Source organism: Colias croceus, chromosome 11 (assembly GCF_905220415.1).
Source record: "Colias croceus chromosome 11, ilColCroc2.1".
NCBI lineage: Eukaryota > Metazoa > Arthropoda > Insecta > Lepidoptera > Pieridae > Colias > Colias croceus.
In genome coordinates this window covers 7,046,024-7,061,974 of record NC_059547.1, presented here as the reverse complement: position 1 = coordinate 7,061,974, position 15,951 = coordinate 7,046,024, and the positions used below count along the sequence as shown (strand labels likewise).

The 15,951-nt window shown below is 31.4% G+C and overlaps 1 protein-coding gene across 3 annotated transcripts; it reads left to right on the top strand.

The window, feature by feature from the left end:
- The first annotated feature begins 3,809 nt into the window (after positions 1–3,809).
- Positions 3,810–15,923, top strand: LOC123695566 (putative inorganic phosphate cotransporter). Of its 3 annotated transcripts, none has more exons than XM_045641455.1 (10): positions 3,810–3,994; positions 4,323–4,487; positions 6,119–6,318; positions 8,390–8,626; positions 9,135–9,344; positions 9,611–9,778; positions 11,777–11,993; positions 12,326–12,447; positions 12,890–13,006; positions 14,942–15,923. In XM_045641455.1, exons 2-10 carry the CDS (start codon positions 4,376–4,378, stop codon positions 15,176–15,178), a joined length of 1,620 nt encoding a protein of 539 aa, XP_045497411.1. In that variant the 5' UTR covers positions 3,810–3,994; positions 4,323–4,375; the 3' UTR covers positions 15,179–15,923. The 3 variants fall into 3 exon arrangements, with proteins under 3 accessions (XP_045497411.1, XP_045497410.1, XP_045497412.1); XM_045641454.1 differs by having other exon boundaries at positions 3,810–3,997; positions 4,325–4,487; XM_045641456.1 differs by having other exon boundaries at positions 3,810–4,006; positions 4,325–4,487.
- The last annotated feature ends 28 nt before the right edge of the window (positions 15,924–15,951 follow it).

Genomic DNA, 15,951 nt, shown 5'->3' with positions numbered 1-15,951 from the left:
AACACTAGATTTTCATGCATTTAATTAATGTCACTATCGATATTTGTCAACCTATTTGTTAACTTTATAAAGATTTATTTCTATGAAATTATAAAAATGCTCATACTTGTTAGGTGGATACATTTATAATGTTCGGTGTATCTTCTTTTATGATAAAACTGAGATATTGTATATATTTCAAGGTCCATACTTTGACTCAAATTTTATCAAGTCTCCATAGTTCATAAGTCGTAATATTAGATAAAAAAATTAAGTAAGCGCTTACAATATAAAGGTCATTTACTACAATATGTTTTTACGAAACGTGATTGTCTAATTTGTTAAAAAACAAAAATTTTGATGTGTTAGTTGCTTATTTTATCTTATAAAATGCTAGGTTTCCGCCCGCGCAGTCAAAGAAAAACCCGCATAGTTCCCGTTCCCGTGGGATATCCGGGATTGCGTCATTTTCCCGGGATAAAAAGTAGTTTATGTCCTTTCTCGGGTATCGAAAATTTCATGAAAATTGGTTCAGTAGTTTATGCGTAATTGAGTAACAGACAGACAGACAGAGTTACTATCGCATTTATAATATTAGTATGGATGAATTAAATTAGAATTGAATATTTTGATTGAAATAACGATGAGTTTAAAAGTTGGTTTGAATGCAGTTTTTTTGCGAGTTTTGTATTAATAAAAATATTGCAGATTCAAGAAAAAATAAAAGGCGTATTAAGAGAATACACCAGTAATTACCGTGACTCACATGTAGGAAAAATAAGATTTAACCCTCGTAAGGTAAATTTGAGATGCTTGTTATTAAATTAATGAAGGGAGAGTTCGCAAAGCTGGAATAAGGTTCGGCTTAATTGCATACATTGTATATGTTAGCTATTCCCCGAATTAGAAGCTAACATCACAATAATTGTTTATTCAGGTAGGAACTTAATATACGCTGGTGCTTTCTCGTATAACCTTAACGCTAAAGTTGCATCATTGAAGTGTATTAACGGGATATCTATATTATAATATACTAGGTTTCCGCCCGCGGCTTCGCCCGCGCAGTCAAAGAAAAACCCGCATAGTCCCCGTTCCTGTGGGATTTCCGGGATTGCGTCATTTTCCTGGGATAAAAAGTAGCCTATGTCCTTTCTCGGGCATCAAAATATCTCCATACCAAATTTCATGAAAATTGGTTCAGTAGTTTAGGCGTGATTGAGTAACAAACAGACAGATAGAGTTACTTTCCCATTTATAATATTAGTATGGATTCTATGACTGTTATCGATAAACATCGATTTTAAGATATTATTGGTCATGACAAAGGGTAAGTAGAGAACATGGTATGGTGTCAAAAGAAAACAATTACTGAGAAGTAGGTACCTGCAATAATCCTTCTAAATTTTCATGAAAGTACGTACCTGTAATACCTTTTGTTTATTCTGGAGTAAATCAGCAAATCATTGTGAAGAAGTAAGTAATTAAATATCACAATAGACGTGAGAATATAGTATATGATGTTATTTAATAGATATTTGTCTATTTTTATTTCTATTCATAGTTATAATATTTTAACACATTATGTATCTGTTGTTCAAAAGCAGACAAAATAACATAAACATTCTGATTAGATGTAAGATTAGTCTACGATAGATGGCTTTGAATTTGAAAAACATGAGATAGTATATCTCTAATAGATTTGGATGAAATGGATTTATATTTATCTATAGAGCTGTTATTTATTAAATCGAGCACGTTCATATATTTTTTTAATCACACAAAAATATTTTTTTTTATTAGAATTACGATAATGTGGATATAGTAACAGTTGTAATAACTGCAGCATTGAAAAATTGTAATGTGTGGTTTTTTACTTAAGTTTCCGATTTTGTAAAAAAAAACACTAAACAATTTACAATCTGCTCTCTTGGCCAAATACATACAATTTATGTTCATATTTTATGTTCAATTTATATTCAATAAAAAAAAACATTTCAACGTCCATCCAACGTTCTTGTTATATTTTATTTACCTTATTAGTTGTCATCTTTTTCCCAAATTAAAACCAAAGTTTTTAAATACAAATAAGTAATTTTGAAATACTTATACCTCATCATAATTATACTGAATATCGATTTTATAACATGCTTGTTAAATAGCATCTATCAGTGTTATGCAAGAGATATCAAACTGTGCCAATACCTATACGCAATTAACTGAAACATGATACTATAAACGTAAACAATAATATAATGTGTATCATTTTAATAATTATAGTAGTTACTATTTGCAATATTTCATTTTTTATATTAAATATAATTGTACCTACTCTTGTATAAACTCAAAACTATTACTATCTCAGCAAACAAATAAAAAATGAAATATTGCAAATAGTAGATACTGTAATTATTAAAATGATATACCTACATTATATTATTGTTTACGTTACAATGTATTTCGTTTGATTTAAATTTTAAATCATACGAAATACAGTGTTATTATAACGACAACTGAAACATCGAGAAATTATCATTGTATAGGTATTTATAAATTGTTATCTTTTTATAGATAAAGCCCATATTACAATATAACATTTTAAAATATACAAAAATTGTCTATGCATTGTTGATGTAGATAAAACTTCTACACGAATTGGACCAACTCACACCGGTGAAGATACCACATGCCCACAGAAGATCGCGGATCGGCATGAAAAAGTAGTATACAAATGCATTTTTTGTATGGAGAGTTGGGGAACCGGAGATCCATATTATTTTCTTTACCCATACCAGTAAATGCCATTTTTCCTCTCATCAATCCCTTACTAACTAAAGTTGGCAATTAATTTCAAATTTAGAGTCATAGAGCCTTTTTTAACAAATAAAAATCCTTTTTATAATAAATAAGGGACGATTTAAGTAAAGTTCAACTGAACTTTTTGTTATTTTATGTTTCTTATTTCTTATCTGTTTATCATATTACTTGGCTAACAAGCACTTATTTATATTGTGATAAAATTGTGCAAAAATACACACTGAGAAACTTTGTCGAGAATAATTTGTTTATTTCAGTTGCGAAGTTGTTGTTGAAATAAGATATAATAATTAAAAAAAAATCCACTTTAATAAAAGCTCTTGTGGTTTTTTTTGTTCTCTCTAGAGAAACAAAACTTGTTATATTTTTTTACTCACGGGTAAAAATGTTTAACGATACAAAATGTGTTATCGCTTTGAGATAAATAGCATTGAAAATAAATACATTTATAGGCTCGCATTGATGGTTGTGTTTTACCGCAAACCATCATCCAGTTAACTGAAATTAATTCTTTAAATGTATTATTGTTTTTATATATTATACATATTATTATAACAGGTTTTAGTAGATATTTTCAAAAATAAATAATTATTAGATACAGACTAGATTCGTATCTGTATACGATCGATTTCATCTTGATTAATATGTATTACATGCGGGATATCACATTGAATTGTCTAATTGACAGCACTAATTGACTGTCAATTAAGGAGCCCTTAATATATTGTAAGCAACACTCATATAAATGGAATAAGTTCCTTTGTTTGTTAACAAAAATAAATGGTTCTTAAAATAGTTTTACCTTAACGTTGCATACTTGCATATGCAGCTAACGCAACTGTTTATTCTAAGTTTATCACAGCATTTTAATCAGCATAGCAAAGCGATGCTAATCAATTACGTGTGTTTATATGAACTAGCGGTGTTCCACGGTTTTCGCTCGACAACTGGTATATGACTGGATAAATAGTCAAGGCCGACAACCTCGTGTTTTAGCGTGGGTAATGGTGGGTTAGCATGAGGCCAATATTCGCCATGTGGGCAAGCACAGCACGCGTATACAGGCTGTGATCAGGCGCACAAATATATTGATAAATACATTGTAGAGATCGCGAAGTGCGGATACTCGCGGTTCGCGTATAGTGCTCAGTGCCCGTGTGTGTTGTGCAAAACGTTATGTGCGTGTGATTGTGTTTTTTTGGAGGTATTCACGGTTTATTCAATTTTAAATGATTATTAATAGTAAAAAAAATTTTACTATGTCTGAAAATTTACAAAATACGGAATAATTATTAATTTATTCAAAGTATGGTTGATGAAATAACAAACTTGGAGCTATTAAATCAAAGTGGCGATAAATCAATCTAAGGTTAATTTATTATCGCAAAACATCTTCAAACTTGACTGAATAAGTATTTGTTTGTGACGTAAAGTTTCCGTTTTCAAACAGTTTTATATCAATGTTGAAATATTTGCGATCGATTAATATTATTAAAATTACTAACTATAAAAAAATAAAACAAAATTTCAGGCCACATGTAAATATTTTCGTGGCTACATCGGAAATACATAGTGATTGAAAATGGAGGAAGAAAACGGTGTGAACCAGGCGCAAGCGCATAACTTACTGGGACAAAAGACACAGGTACCGCCGCGACGGAAAGACAACGCTCTTACCAGGACATTACGGTCATGTAAGTATACATTGCATTATATATTTAACTAACAGGATATTATATTATTATTATGATAAATTTTGATCAGATTTTATTAAATTCTGATATAAAATTTGTTTCGTAAACATGCTGTGACATAATTAATACAAATGCAATGTAGAGCATAATCGTAAAAACTTTCGTACGTAAACCCTTTCATATTACATTGTGTTACATGTTGTGTGTTTTCATAAAGCGATGATCAAAAATATCATCGGAATAATCGGATAATATTAAAAAAAAAATACTACTTTGGAATTACAATAGATAATCGTGGTATCAATTAATGTAATATAAATAAAAAAATATTAAGCAAAATATAGAAATTAATTGATACCACGATAATAATAAACTAAACTACTACTTAAAATAATGTTGATGATTATATTGTTTAAGATGCACCTGATACATATGAAAACTGACGTAGTTTACGGAGTTGAAATATTTAGCTAAATAATATACTGTGAGTTACGTTAAACTTTAAAACATACCTACACAAAGTTTGACTTGCCGCACTAAACCGAAGTACCAACTTACGACATACCTAATATACTTACTATAAACTAGAAACTATAACAATTTAAATAGTGGAAGCTAAATACGATACATAAACAATCTTAATATCTTAAAAGGTAAATAATAGTGGGTCCTAAAAGGTAGACTTTTAAGTGTTTAAATTGCTTTATTATGGTCCATAAACCTAATCTAAAGCAACCATCTTTAAAATAATTCGACATAAGATTGAATGCGACTGATATTTTAACAAGATATAAAAAAGTACACGGGTGTTTTAAAATTTAAACGATAGTCCGTTTTTTGAGTGTCGTAAATCTGAAAACTAGATAACCGATTATTTATTATTTAAAAGGCTTTAATTTATCTGAATTAATGAAGTGGATAGTGTTAGTGTGCATATTATAGCTACTTTTTTTTTTTTTTTTTTTTTTTTTTGGTATAGGATAGCAAAAGAGCACACGCGTCGCCTGGTGTTAAGCGATACACGCCGCCCATAAGCATCCACTCCACTGGGAAGTGGATGTGTTGCTGTCCTCAAAGGGATTTGGAAGGAGTTAGGTAGAAGGGGCGAGGATGGGAGGGAATGAGGATAGAGAAGGAGAGGATGGGTAGGGGATGGGAAGGGATGTGGGCCTATATTATGTTCTTTACTTCGTTGTGTGTTCTTTAATTTTTTACAGGAAAAGTGTCGATTTTATTATGTACCTATAGGTATCTTATTCAGACTTAGATCATTAAGTAAAATTCAAATGAATAATAAGAAGTAACAAGGGGGTCTTTAGTCTATTAAATTTTTACATCCTTTATTAGCTCATGACCGATATCTGTTTTTTTACATTTGATAATATTAATGAATATATTTTAAATTACGATTTTGAACTTTAAGGTGAAGATCATTTGCAAAATTGTATTAAGGAACTTCGAATGATTATCATATTATAACAATTCAAAGCACATACGAGTAGGTATTATCCATGTGATTTACACAGGAGATACATATAATATTATTATCTCCTTTAGCTATGATATATTCTGTGTATATTAAGGTGCTGTCTCATTTATCTGCCGCTTCTATGGGTTTCTTTTATTTCCAGGCTGCGTCATTCCCCAAAGATACATCCTAGGAGTGATGGGACTCCTAGGAGTATGCAACGCCTACACCATGCGAGTGTGTTTGAACCTCGCTATCACACAAATGGTGAACCGAACCAAGTCAAGCGGTGAACATTTCGATCCTGATGCATGCCCTAGCGATGAAATTGGTGGAGTCAATGCTACTGTGGCTTTACGACCCGTGAGTATCTATACATATAATAAATCTGTAGAAGTTGTATACGTAGTATATTATTATTAGTCTGTGGTAGAAGGGTCAATTCTGTACATTGAAAATATTGAAAAAATAAATTGCAGGGGATGTTACTGGATCGATACCAAACCCAAATATGTGATTAAAAAATTTTTTGTCTGTCTGTCTGTCTGTCTGTCTGTATGTGAAGGCATCACGTGAAAACTAACGGTTCGATTTCGATGATGACTTGGTATAATTACATCCTGGGCATAAAATAGGATACTTTTTATCCCGGAAAAATACGCAGAAAAATTTTTAATTTTTCTTAGTTTTTCCGGGCGGACGGAGTCGCGGGCGGAAGCTAGTATTTATATAAGAATAACGCTGAGATGAAGAAAAAATCGATCATGAGGCGGGGTACGAACTCGCGCTTTTGCCATACCGAAGCAACGTCTAGCCATAAAGGTGAACATTTTGTTTATGTTAAGGCGTAGTTAGGAACAATAAATAGGAAACAATACTTTCAAAAATTCTCTCATTGATATTATATACGTTATCCTTGAGTGATATACAGCTATATAATATTATATGTACAGACCTCTAGTTGGTATACATATAATAACGTTTATGGCTATTCTGCAGGCTTCAATCGCCCTAGGCTACTGCCATTTAGATCCTCAACCGGATTATAGACACATACCTAAAGTTATATACTATCGTAAGACGAGGGTCTATGATAATATTATTTTTGTTATTGTTTAAAGAGCCCATAAAATATAGTTCCGCTAGATTAAATGTAATCCATAATTTAATTCTGGTCTTAATCAACTTTGATAAAATTTTACAAAAATCGATCAAGCCCTTTTTGCGTGATCACTGATCGGGTAATAAACATCCAGATAGTTGTCAAAGCATACACCTTTCTGATTATTAAAAATAGGTATTTTAAGAATATTATTTATATAAGAAAATAAAAAAAAATATCTAGACAATTATCTTGAAAATATATTTACTGAGAATAATCTATTATTTGTACAAATTGTAGGCTTTCTAAATGAAAAACCTAACTGTTAGAAATTAGGTAACGATTTTAATAAAACTACTTTCATACATACACTAAACACTTAACAGATTTTCTTTACTAGACAATAAAGAAAGCCACTCACTAAACAAAACGTATTTTCAACTCGCTGCAGTCTTAAATTACAGAATAATGAGTATAGTGAGAGCTAAAGAAGCTGAAACATAAACCAGCGCCGCTATTACTCTAGCTTAGTTACCAAATTCGAGCTAATCTTGCTAGAACTACATTATTTACTACCCTGTCTCAATGAGGCAGTTCACAGTTAGGTATTTTCCGAATATCTCCCGCTTTTGTCTTATTCAATATTATCGTTTTTGTGAAATATGTTTTATTGTATGTTACACAATAAATAGATAAGATCGTAAAGTTAAATAATTTACATGTCGCAATTTTATCAATTTATTGCTGCGTTGGTTGTCATTAATATTCGGTAGAATACATTATAGTTATTGCACAAAGAATAGCTTAATATTAAAATATGTTAGAAGTATGTATAATCAATCCTCTATTGCTACATGATAAGAATGTATGTCAATCACATCGTCATGTGCTTCATCTCAATTCTAGGCATTTAATAGGTACATTCTGTTTTTATAAGATTAGAAGACCTGTCAGCTGACGGTCGTAACTGATTGATAGATATTTTACTTAAAATGCAAGATGCTAATTATTTTTAAAATGCTTTTATTAGCTTCACGCGTTATTACTCAATTGTGATCCACTTTAAACAACCAATTTAATCAAACTTTAGGCACAGATTAGATACTAGCTTTAAGGATCGGTCACTACACATAGGTAAAAGGTATACACACGTGCTCATTGGTTTTATAAACTATATTTATTGAAATCTAAACACGAATAAAGACTCCGTGTTCAGTAACGCAGAGTTAAATTGTGTGAGTACTTTTTGGTAATAAATCTACATTAATCACACACTAACCAAACTCGTTCCAATATAAATCGCCGTTTGTAAATTTCAATTTCATTCCACAGTATGCGACATTTGACTGGGACGAAAAAACGCAAGGGCTTATTCTAAGCGGCTTCTATTATGGGTACGCGGCTACCCAAGTTCCCGGGGGTTACTTGGCTGAGAAGTTTGGAGGTAAATGGACACTGGGCGTGGGTCTCCTGAGCACTGCGCTTTTCACCTTCTTGACACCGATTGTTATACGAGCTGGTGGTGCTACATGGCTTTTTATTTTGCGAGTGCTTCAAGGGATGGGAGAGGTTGGTTGTTTTGTTTATTTTACGCTAGGAGGAGGTGAAGTGTTTTGTGTGTAGGATATAGGATCTCTCATAGCAAAAAAAAAATATATTTTATATAGCAGCACACAAGGAATGAAGTACAAGGCTTTTAGTAATTTATTTTTTCACTGTGAACAACTGTGCATTACCTACCTACTTATTGTTCATATGAAATAATGATATTTTCATATATAAAACAATGGCAATCGAAACCATTCTCATGTCAATGTGTTACATCCTATTTAATTAGATATGAAATATAGAAATATAAGTATTAAGTATCAAGTGTTACAGTACAATCTATTCACACTTGTTTTGCTATCAATACTTCTAACCGCAATACGTAAAACAACACAGCTGCAGATATGCTCAATAACACAACATTCGTCATTATTCAGAATCGAATTCACCTTCAATCCATATACGATTGTTTAGCAAGTCGCAAGATAAGCCATCCGTGACGTTTGACATTTCGATCATTGTGTTTCAGGGTCCGACAATGCCGGCCCTAATGATAATGTTGGCTAGATGGGTTCCGCCACACGAGAGAGGCTTCCAAGGCGCGTTGGTATTCGGTGGAGCGCAAATTGGAAATATTTTCGGCTCATTTATGTCCGGGATTTTGCTCGCCGACGGCAGAGACTGGGCTTACGTATTTTATTTCTTTGGCGGCTTCGGAATACTTTGGTTCACTTTGTGGGTAAGCTGACCGCATTTATTAAATTACATGTTTATTGCGTCGCTTTCTACGCGTAAGAGATATTTCATGAAATTAGATTTATGTTTCAATTACTTAGCAAAAGAGTCCTAACGTTTTGCTGATAACAGAAAACTACAAAATGCTTACTTGACTTTGAAATTAAATATTATTGTTGTACAGTTTATATGCAATCGTAAAGATTTTATGGTAGGTACCTAAATCTATTTACACATAAGCTCATTACACAATTATCTTTTACATTTCAGAGTCTACTATGTTACTCAACGCCAAACTCACATCCGTACATATCAAAGAAGGAGTTAAGCTATCTAAACAAGAATGTAACAACAGCAGAAACGAGCAACGCGAAGGATCCAGTCCCCTGGAAGGCTATACTACGATCTGTGCCCGCTTGGGCGCTTGTGTGGGCCGCTGTAAGTCATCCATGTTCCCCGTTATTGGTTTCACTTCTACACCCACGATTTATACGGCCAATATCGTATTCGAACGCGTTAGAATCAAATCTTTATCACCAGTAATATGCTATAAACATCTGCTTTGAATTGTTACGATAGAGTTAGTGTTTCATTATGATAAGATAACGCGTGATTTATTGGACGGCAAATATATGCAATTATTTTTACAAGAACGGAAATAACTTTGAATGTTTGAACAGTTTTATGAGTTATCAGTTTTCTGATTTAGTGGTACTTTTAATTGTAACGAACATTATAAAATATTTATGCAATATAATTTAAAATTGAACCAAATAATTTCTATGACATTTTTTAAGTTTATAAAAAAATGGTATGAGCTGAATATGAATTCTATGTATCATCGAATTCTAGAGAACACAGTAAATAAAACATCTGTTGTGTGTGGTTACGTAAGATGCGATATTTAATAACACTAGTGACCGTGAGAAGGCCTTGGTTATATTGTCAATCTATGGAGTACCTATGCTTCTATTTACAATGTACGTTGAATCAAAGTGCATATAAAATATTGCATACCTAAGAGTTTGAGTTTAACTGTATTCGGGCCGGAAAGTTTTGAGTGTGACTTCTTCAGCCTCGTTTCATTTCACGTTGAAGCTATTTATATGAAAGATATGATTTATAATGCATGTAGAGATTTAATATTATAATAGACTATTGAATACGAATCTGCGCTATATGAGACATCCACTTATGAGTAGTATTTGTGTGCATACATTTTTAATTATTGATGAAATATGGGGACAAATAGATATTACGTGTGCAGATTCATGCAAAAAACCTTTTAATATTTAAAGATATAAAAATGTAGAGTTATGTTAAATTCAATGTTCAGAACAATTACCTATACTCATAATAATATATTACGTAGATACAACTTGTTATATTATTATGATTACGAAACATTGACCTGGATTTTAGTTGACTCAGCAGACGCAATAATTTATTATGATAACTTGAACGATCTCGAAAACTTTGTTGATATATTATTATCGGCATCTTGTAGCGTTCTATGATTTTATGACCGATAGCATAATAAATGAATTAATAATATACTATAACTATTATACTATATTTTATAAATAATATTGGATTATTATTGGATTGCTACATCTATATCTTATGAAAGTTGATTAATTCTAATTAATTGTATACGGCTTCATCTTAAAATCGAAAATTTTAGCGCCTTTAATTTGATATCAGATAGTGTCTAAAATATTCGTTTTAAGATATTAATGTATACGTAATTGTAGGCGTAACGATTTATAGAGAAATTATACTTTTATCAAGAATGCTGTTTCTCCAGTGACCTATTATAAAATATTATAATATTGGTTTTTATTTAATTTTATAATTAAATAATGCAATCACCTTCTAAACTTAATAGTGACTAAAAGAATATACTTGCAAAATATTCACGTTAGCATATTAGTTTCTTAAATTATTAATAAGTATAAACCTGCTTATTCTTCTTACTTTGTGCATTTTAAGTTGCTAGGTGAATGACATAATAATATATCGAGAAGTAGAGTGGGTGGCGCCAAGACGAATGCAATCTGTTTTAAGTATTGCCAAATATACCGGCTTAGTAACCTGTATTTTATAATAAATATGTTAATAGAGACGAGTTTATGTCTAAAATGAATATCAATAATGTCTTTAACAATAAATATGAGCATTTACTTATTTAAGAAAATATATAACTAACTATAAATATATAGGTAAATTAACTAAGAACTAAGTAAGAAAAATTAACTAAGCAACTAAGTATATTATAATGAATTTATCTCGACTAATGCTATAAAGATTTGATGTTTTTCTATGAACATAAACCCGGGTCATGCCGCGGCAAACGGTTACTCGAGAGCCGAGTTTCAAAAAGTTCCGCTTTTTCAAGCTTCTTTGCGCAGGAATACATTATAATATTATTTCCAGGTTGGCCACGACTGGGGCTATTACACAATGGTGACAGATTTGCCCAAGTACTCGCATGATGTACTTAAATTCAATATCGCGACCACCGGTGTGCTCACTGCCTTACCATATATTGCTATGTGGGTGTCCTCTTTCATATTCGGCTTCGTTTGCGACTTGTGTATCAAGAAAGGCTGGCATACCATCAAGACTGGAAGGATTATTCATACGACAATTGGTAATTATAAATATGGTTATATTGTTGCTGCAAGTTGTTTTTACCATGCATTAATATAAGTAAAATAAGAAAATTCATATCTAATATCATGAAGACAAATATGTATCTCATACAGGGAATAGTAAAAATTGAGCTATAAAAATAAATACATTGAAATTGTGACTGCAATTTTAAATCCTATTATTAAAAACTACTCAAAGGGTAAACTTAACCAATTACCTAGGTACTGACTTTCAATTTTAGCTTCATTGCCATACAAAATACAATAAAGAAAATCCCTTACCTATTACCAACTGATCATTTTGTTACACATTTCTATTGTTCTTTTATAGCTGCCACTGGCCCTGCCATTTGTATCATCTTAGCGTCATACGCTGGCTGCGACAGAGTTGCTGCTATGGTATACTTTGTGCTCTCTATGGCACTTATGGGTGGATTTTACAGTGGTATGAAGGTGAGATATATTTCTTATTTATTACAAGGGCTAGATTATGAAGCATTTATAGTCAGATAAATTAAATTATTTAAGTATAGTGATTAAAATGATTGATAGATTAATATTGACTTGTGTATGAAAAAAAGAATGTTGTTCACTGAAGTATTGTAAAGATTTTATATCAAGCTGTAGTAAGATACCTACTTCTTAATAAATTGAAAAAAAAAATATATATCGAAATATAAAAGCTGTAAAATATAGATAGTTACTTTCCGACCGCGACTTCATCTCTATGCTAAAAGGAAATTTCCTTAGAAATTTCCTTAGAAGATAAACAAAAAAAAAAAACAAACAAAATTAGTATCTAACTAACGACATATCGATTAAAAGAGATACTTGTACAGAAAGACATAAATTTGATTCCTAAAATCGTTTTTCTATATTCTTATATGAATTTCAGGTAAACGCCTTGGATTTAGCACCAAACTACGCGGGGTCACTGACATCTCTCGTCAACACAACCTCGACATTCGCCGGGATCATTACACCGTACCTTATTGGATTGTTGACTCCAGATGTAAGATAATTTTATAGATTATAGATAAGATAATATTTTATTCTAGAGATTTCCAATTTCCATTCATTTCTATTCATAAATATCTTCAGCTTGAACTTTGTGTAATTTTGTTTGAAGTTACACAATCAAATATATCATCATACGTGCTTTATTATAATGAATTTTGGGATGTTTCATTCACTTACAAAATTGGCACGACAAAAGTATAACTTTATAAAGAAAACAATTTTTCCATTTCAATATACTGAAATGTTCCTTACATCTCCAATTTCACACAGTTACAACAAAAATATTTGTACTCAATTGGAGCATGTAAAACAACAGTGCTTGTTTATCGAGTCGATCATCTGATGTAACTGGCTCTGGCAGAAGAAATATTTCCAATTTGCTGGTATAATCTGATTATTTACAACCGTTTTGACAACCGAAACAATTTATTTTCACCGGTTAACAGTTTAACCATAAATTAATTGCAATACACGGAATGCCTGAGGGATTATATTTTAATGAAATGAATTGAATTTCAAAATATTGTATTAAGTAGCTTTCCGCCCACGGCTTCGCCCGCCCAGAGTAAAAGCCCGCATAGATCCCGTTCTCTTGAGATTTCCGGGATAAAACCTATCCTATGTGTCAATCCAAGATACCTGTGTATCCAAGTTATATGTGTGCTAAATTTCATTATATATTATATCGGCTCAGTAGTATTTGCGTGAAAGAGTAAACATATACATCCTCAGTGAGGATGTATGTGTATTTAATATTATAAATGCGAAAGTTTGTGAGGATTCCTCAGTACGATCGATAGTACGATCGGATAGAATAGAATGATTTGTAGATATTAGTCAAACTTGTTCGTTATTACAATTTGAACATCACATTTCAACAACTGCTAAACTATCACGATATAACATTCTGTGTTATTTGCTTAGCTGCATAGTCAACATACCAGTTGCCAAATGTCATAACATTAGGTCGTTGCGTAAGGTTAAGAGCGCTTATTCAATTTAACGCAAGTCAAAATCTCCGCGATCTATTACGATAGATCGCGGCTTGCGCTATCCTTTTACTATGAACAGCATAGGTCCACAGGAGAGCGCCGAGCAACATGTCCTCTCTCTGGGAAGGCTCGCTGCCGACTGATTTTAATCGGGTCGCGCGCAGTGTTTTATAGTACTTTAAAAAAAATTGTAGAAAAATAATAGAGGTACCTTAGTTGATTTTTTAAATTTTGTCTTATAAGTAATACGTTCTTTTATTGCAATATGTATAAATTATATTCAACTAAGTCAAATATCTTGGTGAAAATAATCATTTTGTCGAGTATAATTTCTAAAAAAATTCACATTGTTCGGATTTTAATTTCGTAAGTTAGGAGTCCAAATTAAAAAAATCTTTTAACTAACTATTTTAATAAGGATTTTTGCAGTTAGTTAAAAAAAAATGTGTGTTAGATCTGTCAGCAATTTCAGATATTTTTAGCTTCGAAATTGACACTAAAAGTGAAATCAAGTAATCATCGGCTCAGTTATCTTGATGGTATTCACAAATACTGTATTAATTGAAAAAAACTCTTAACTAACTATATAGACAATAAAATTCCCTAAAATTATTAGTAATTCATATGTTTGTAAGATAAGTGGTTGATGGACAATCTGGTTTGAAAAATAACATATTTGAGCCAAACAGCGCACGGACCGCGTACACGGCCTTAAACTGTTTTAGTTTAAAATTTATGAAAAGCTTTATTATTTTTATAGTATTCATAATAAAACCCTTAGTTAAAAAGTCATTTTTGACCTTTTCAACACATTCCAACTATAGACCAGCTCTTCAAAATAGCCCTTATAGTCTTTCACTGCAGAGATCAGCGTTTTAAAACCATTTAAAATCTTCAATAATCAAGAAAACACTAACAATATGATACTTTCACAGTCAACCCTCGTACAATGGCGAACAGCGTTCTGGGTATGCTTCACCGTCCTAGTTGGTACCAACGTGGTGTACTGCATTTGGGCTGATGGTGAGCAGCAGTGGTGGGATGACGTCAGGAAGTTCGGATACCCAGCAGACTGGAAGCATGGCTCTATCCTACGTGATGACGTCATGATCGAACAGCCAGAGACTGTTAAACTATCTAGCAAAAAGAATACTGATGATGATGATGATTGAATGGTATATTAATAAATGACTGTCGCGTGTGATTGATGGTGCATAATATTATATGGTTTTAATGTTATATGCTTGACAATAAATAGGAATGTAATAATACCTGCGACAAGAAAAAAAACAATTATTATTATATAATGACAAATAAAGGTTCTCCAGACAATTAAGTATAAAAAATATACCGTATTTTTTGTTTGAGTGCATTTAATCGAATTGTAAAAATATGGATGCAATTTATGTGTAATCAACGTTATATTTTGTTAATGGTTCATGCATGAGTACTATATTTAAATATAATATATGTTTATATAGAACATATTGTTATGCTAGTTTAAGTAAAATAAAGACAGAACTAATTAAGAGAGTTGTTGATAGTAATTTTATATGATTGTACTGTATATTCTTAGAATAATAATGTTTACTTAAATATAAATACACAGAACTACAAAAATGTTTATGTACTATGATACTATCAGTTTTTAGGTTGTGTTTCATGATACATTTGTATCTTTTGCTATATTATTGTTGTTCGATATTTATCTAAATAAGGTGCCATTTTGAAGAAATATCTCAGTGATTTTATACAATTTAAGACGAATAACAACCAGATAACCTAGTCAGTTAATTTCGATAGCTTGTGTATCAGCCATAAGTAATATGGAGTACAAATTATGATAATGTGTCTTTTATGTTATAAATGTTCATTTTACTTATGTAATACTCAATAAATAAATTGTGTTCAATATTATGTTCTTTGGTTTCATTAAAATACATAA

What these genes read in the sequence shown, in the direction of transcription:
- LOC123695566 (XM_045641455.1), top strand. Translation starts at nt 4,376, where the DNA reads ATGGAGGAAGAAAACGGTGTGAACCAGGCGCAAGCGCATAACTTACTG. An exon ending in GGGCGCTTGTGTGGGCCGCT is followed by an intron (nt 9,779 to 11,776) that starts GTAAGTCATCCA and finishes TATTATTTCCAG; the next exon opens with GTTGGCCACGACTGGGGCTA. An exon ending in GATTATTCATACGACAATTG is followed by an intron (nt 11,994 to 12,325) that starts GTAATTATAAAT and finishes GTTCTTTTATAG; the next exon opens with CTGCCACTGGCCCTGCCATT.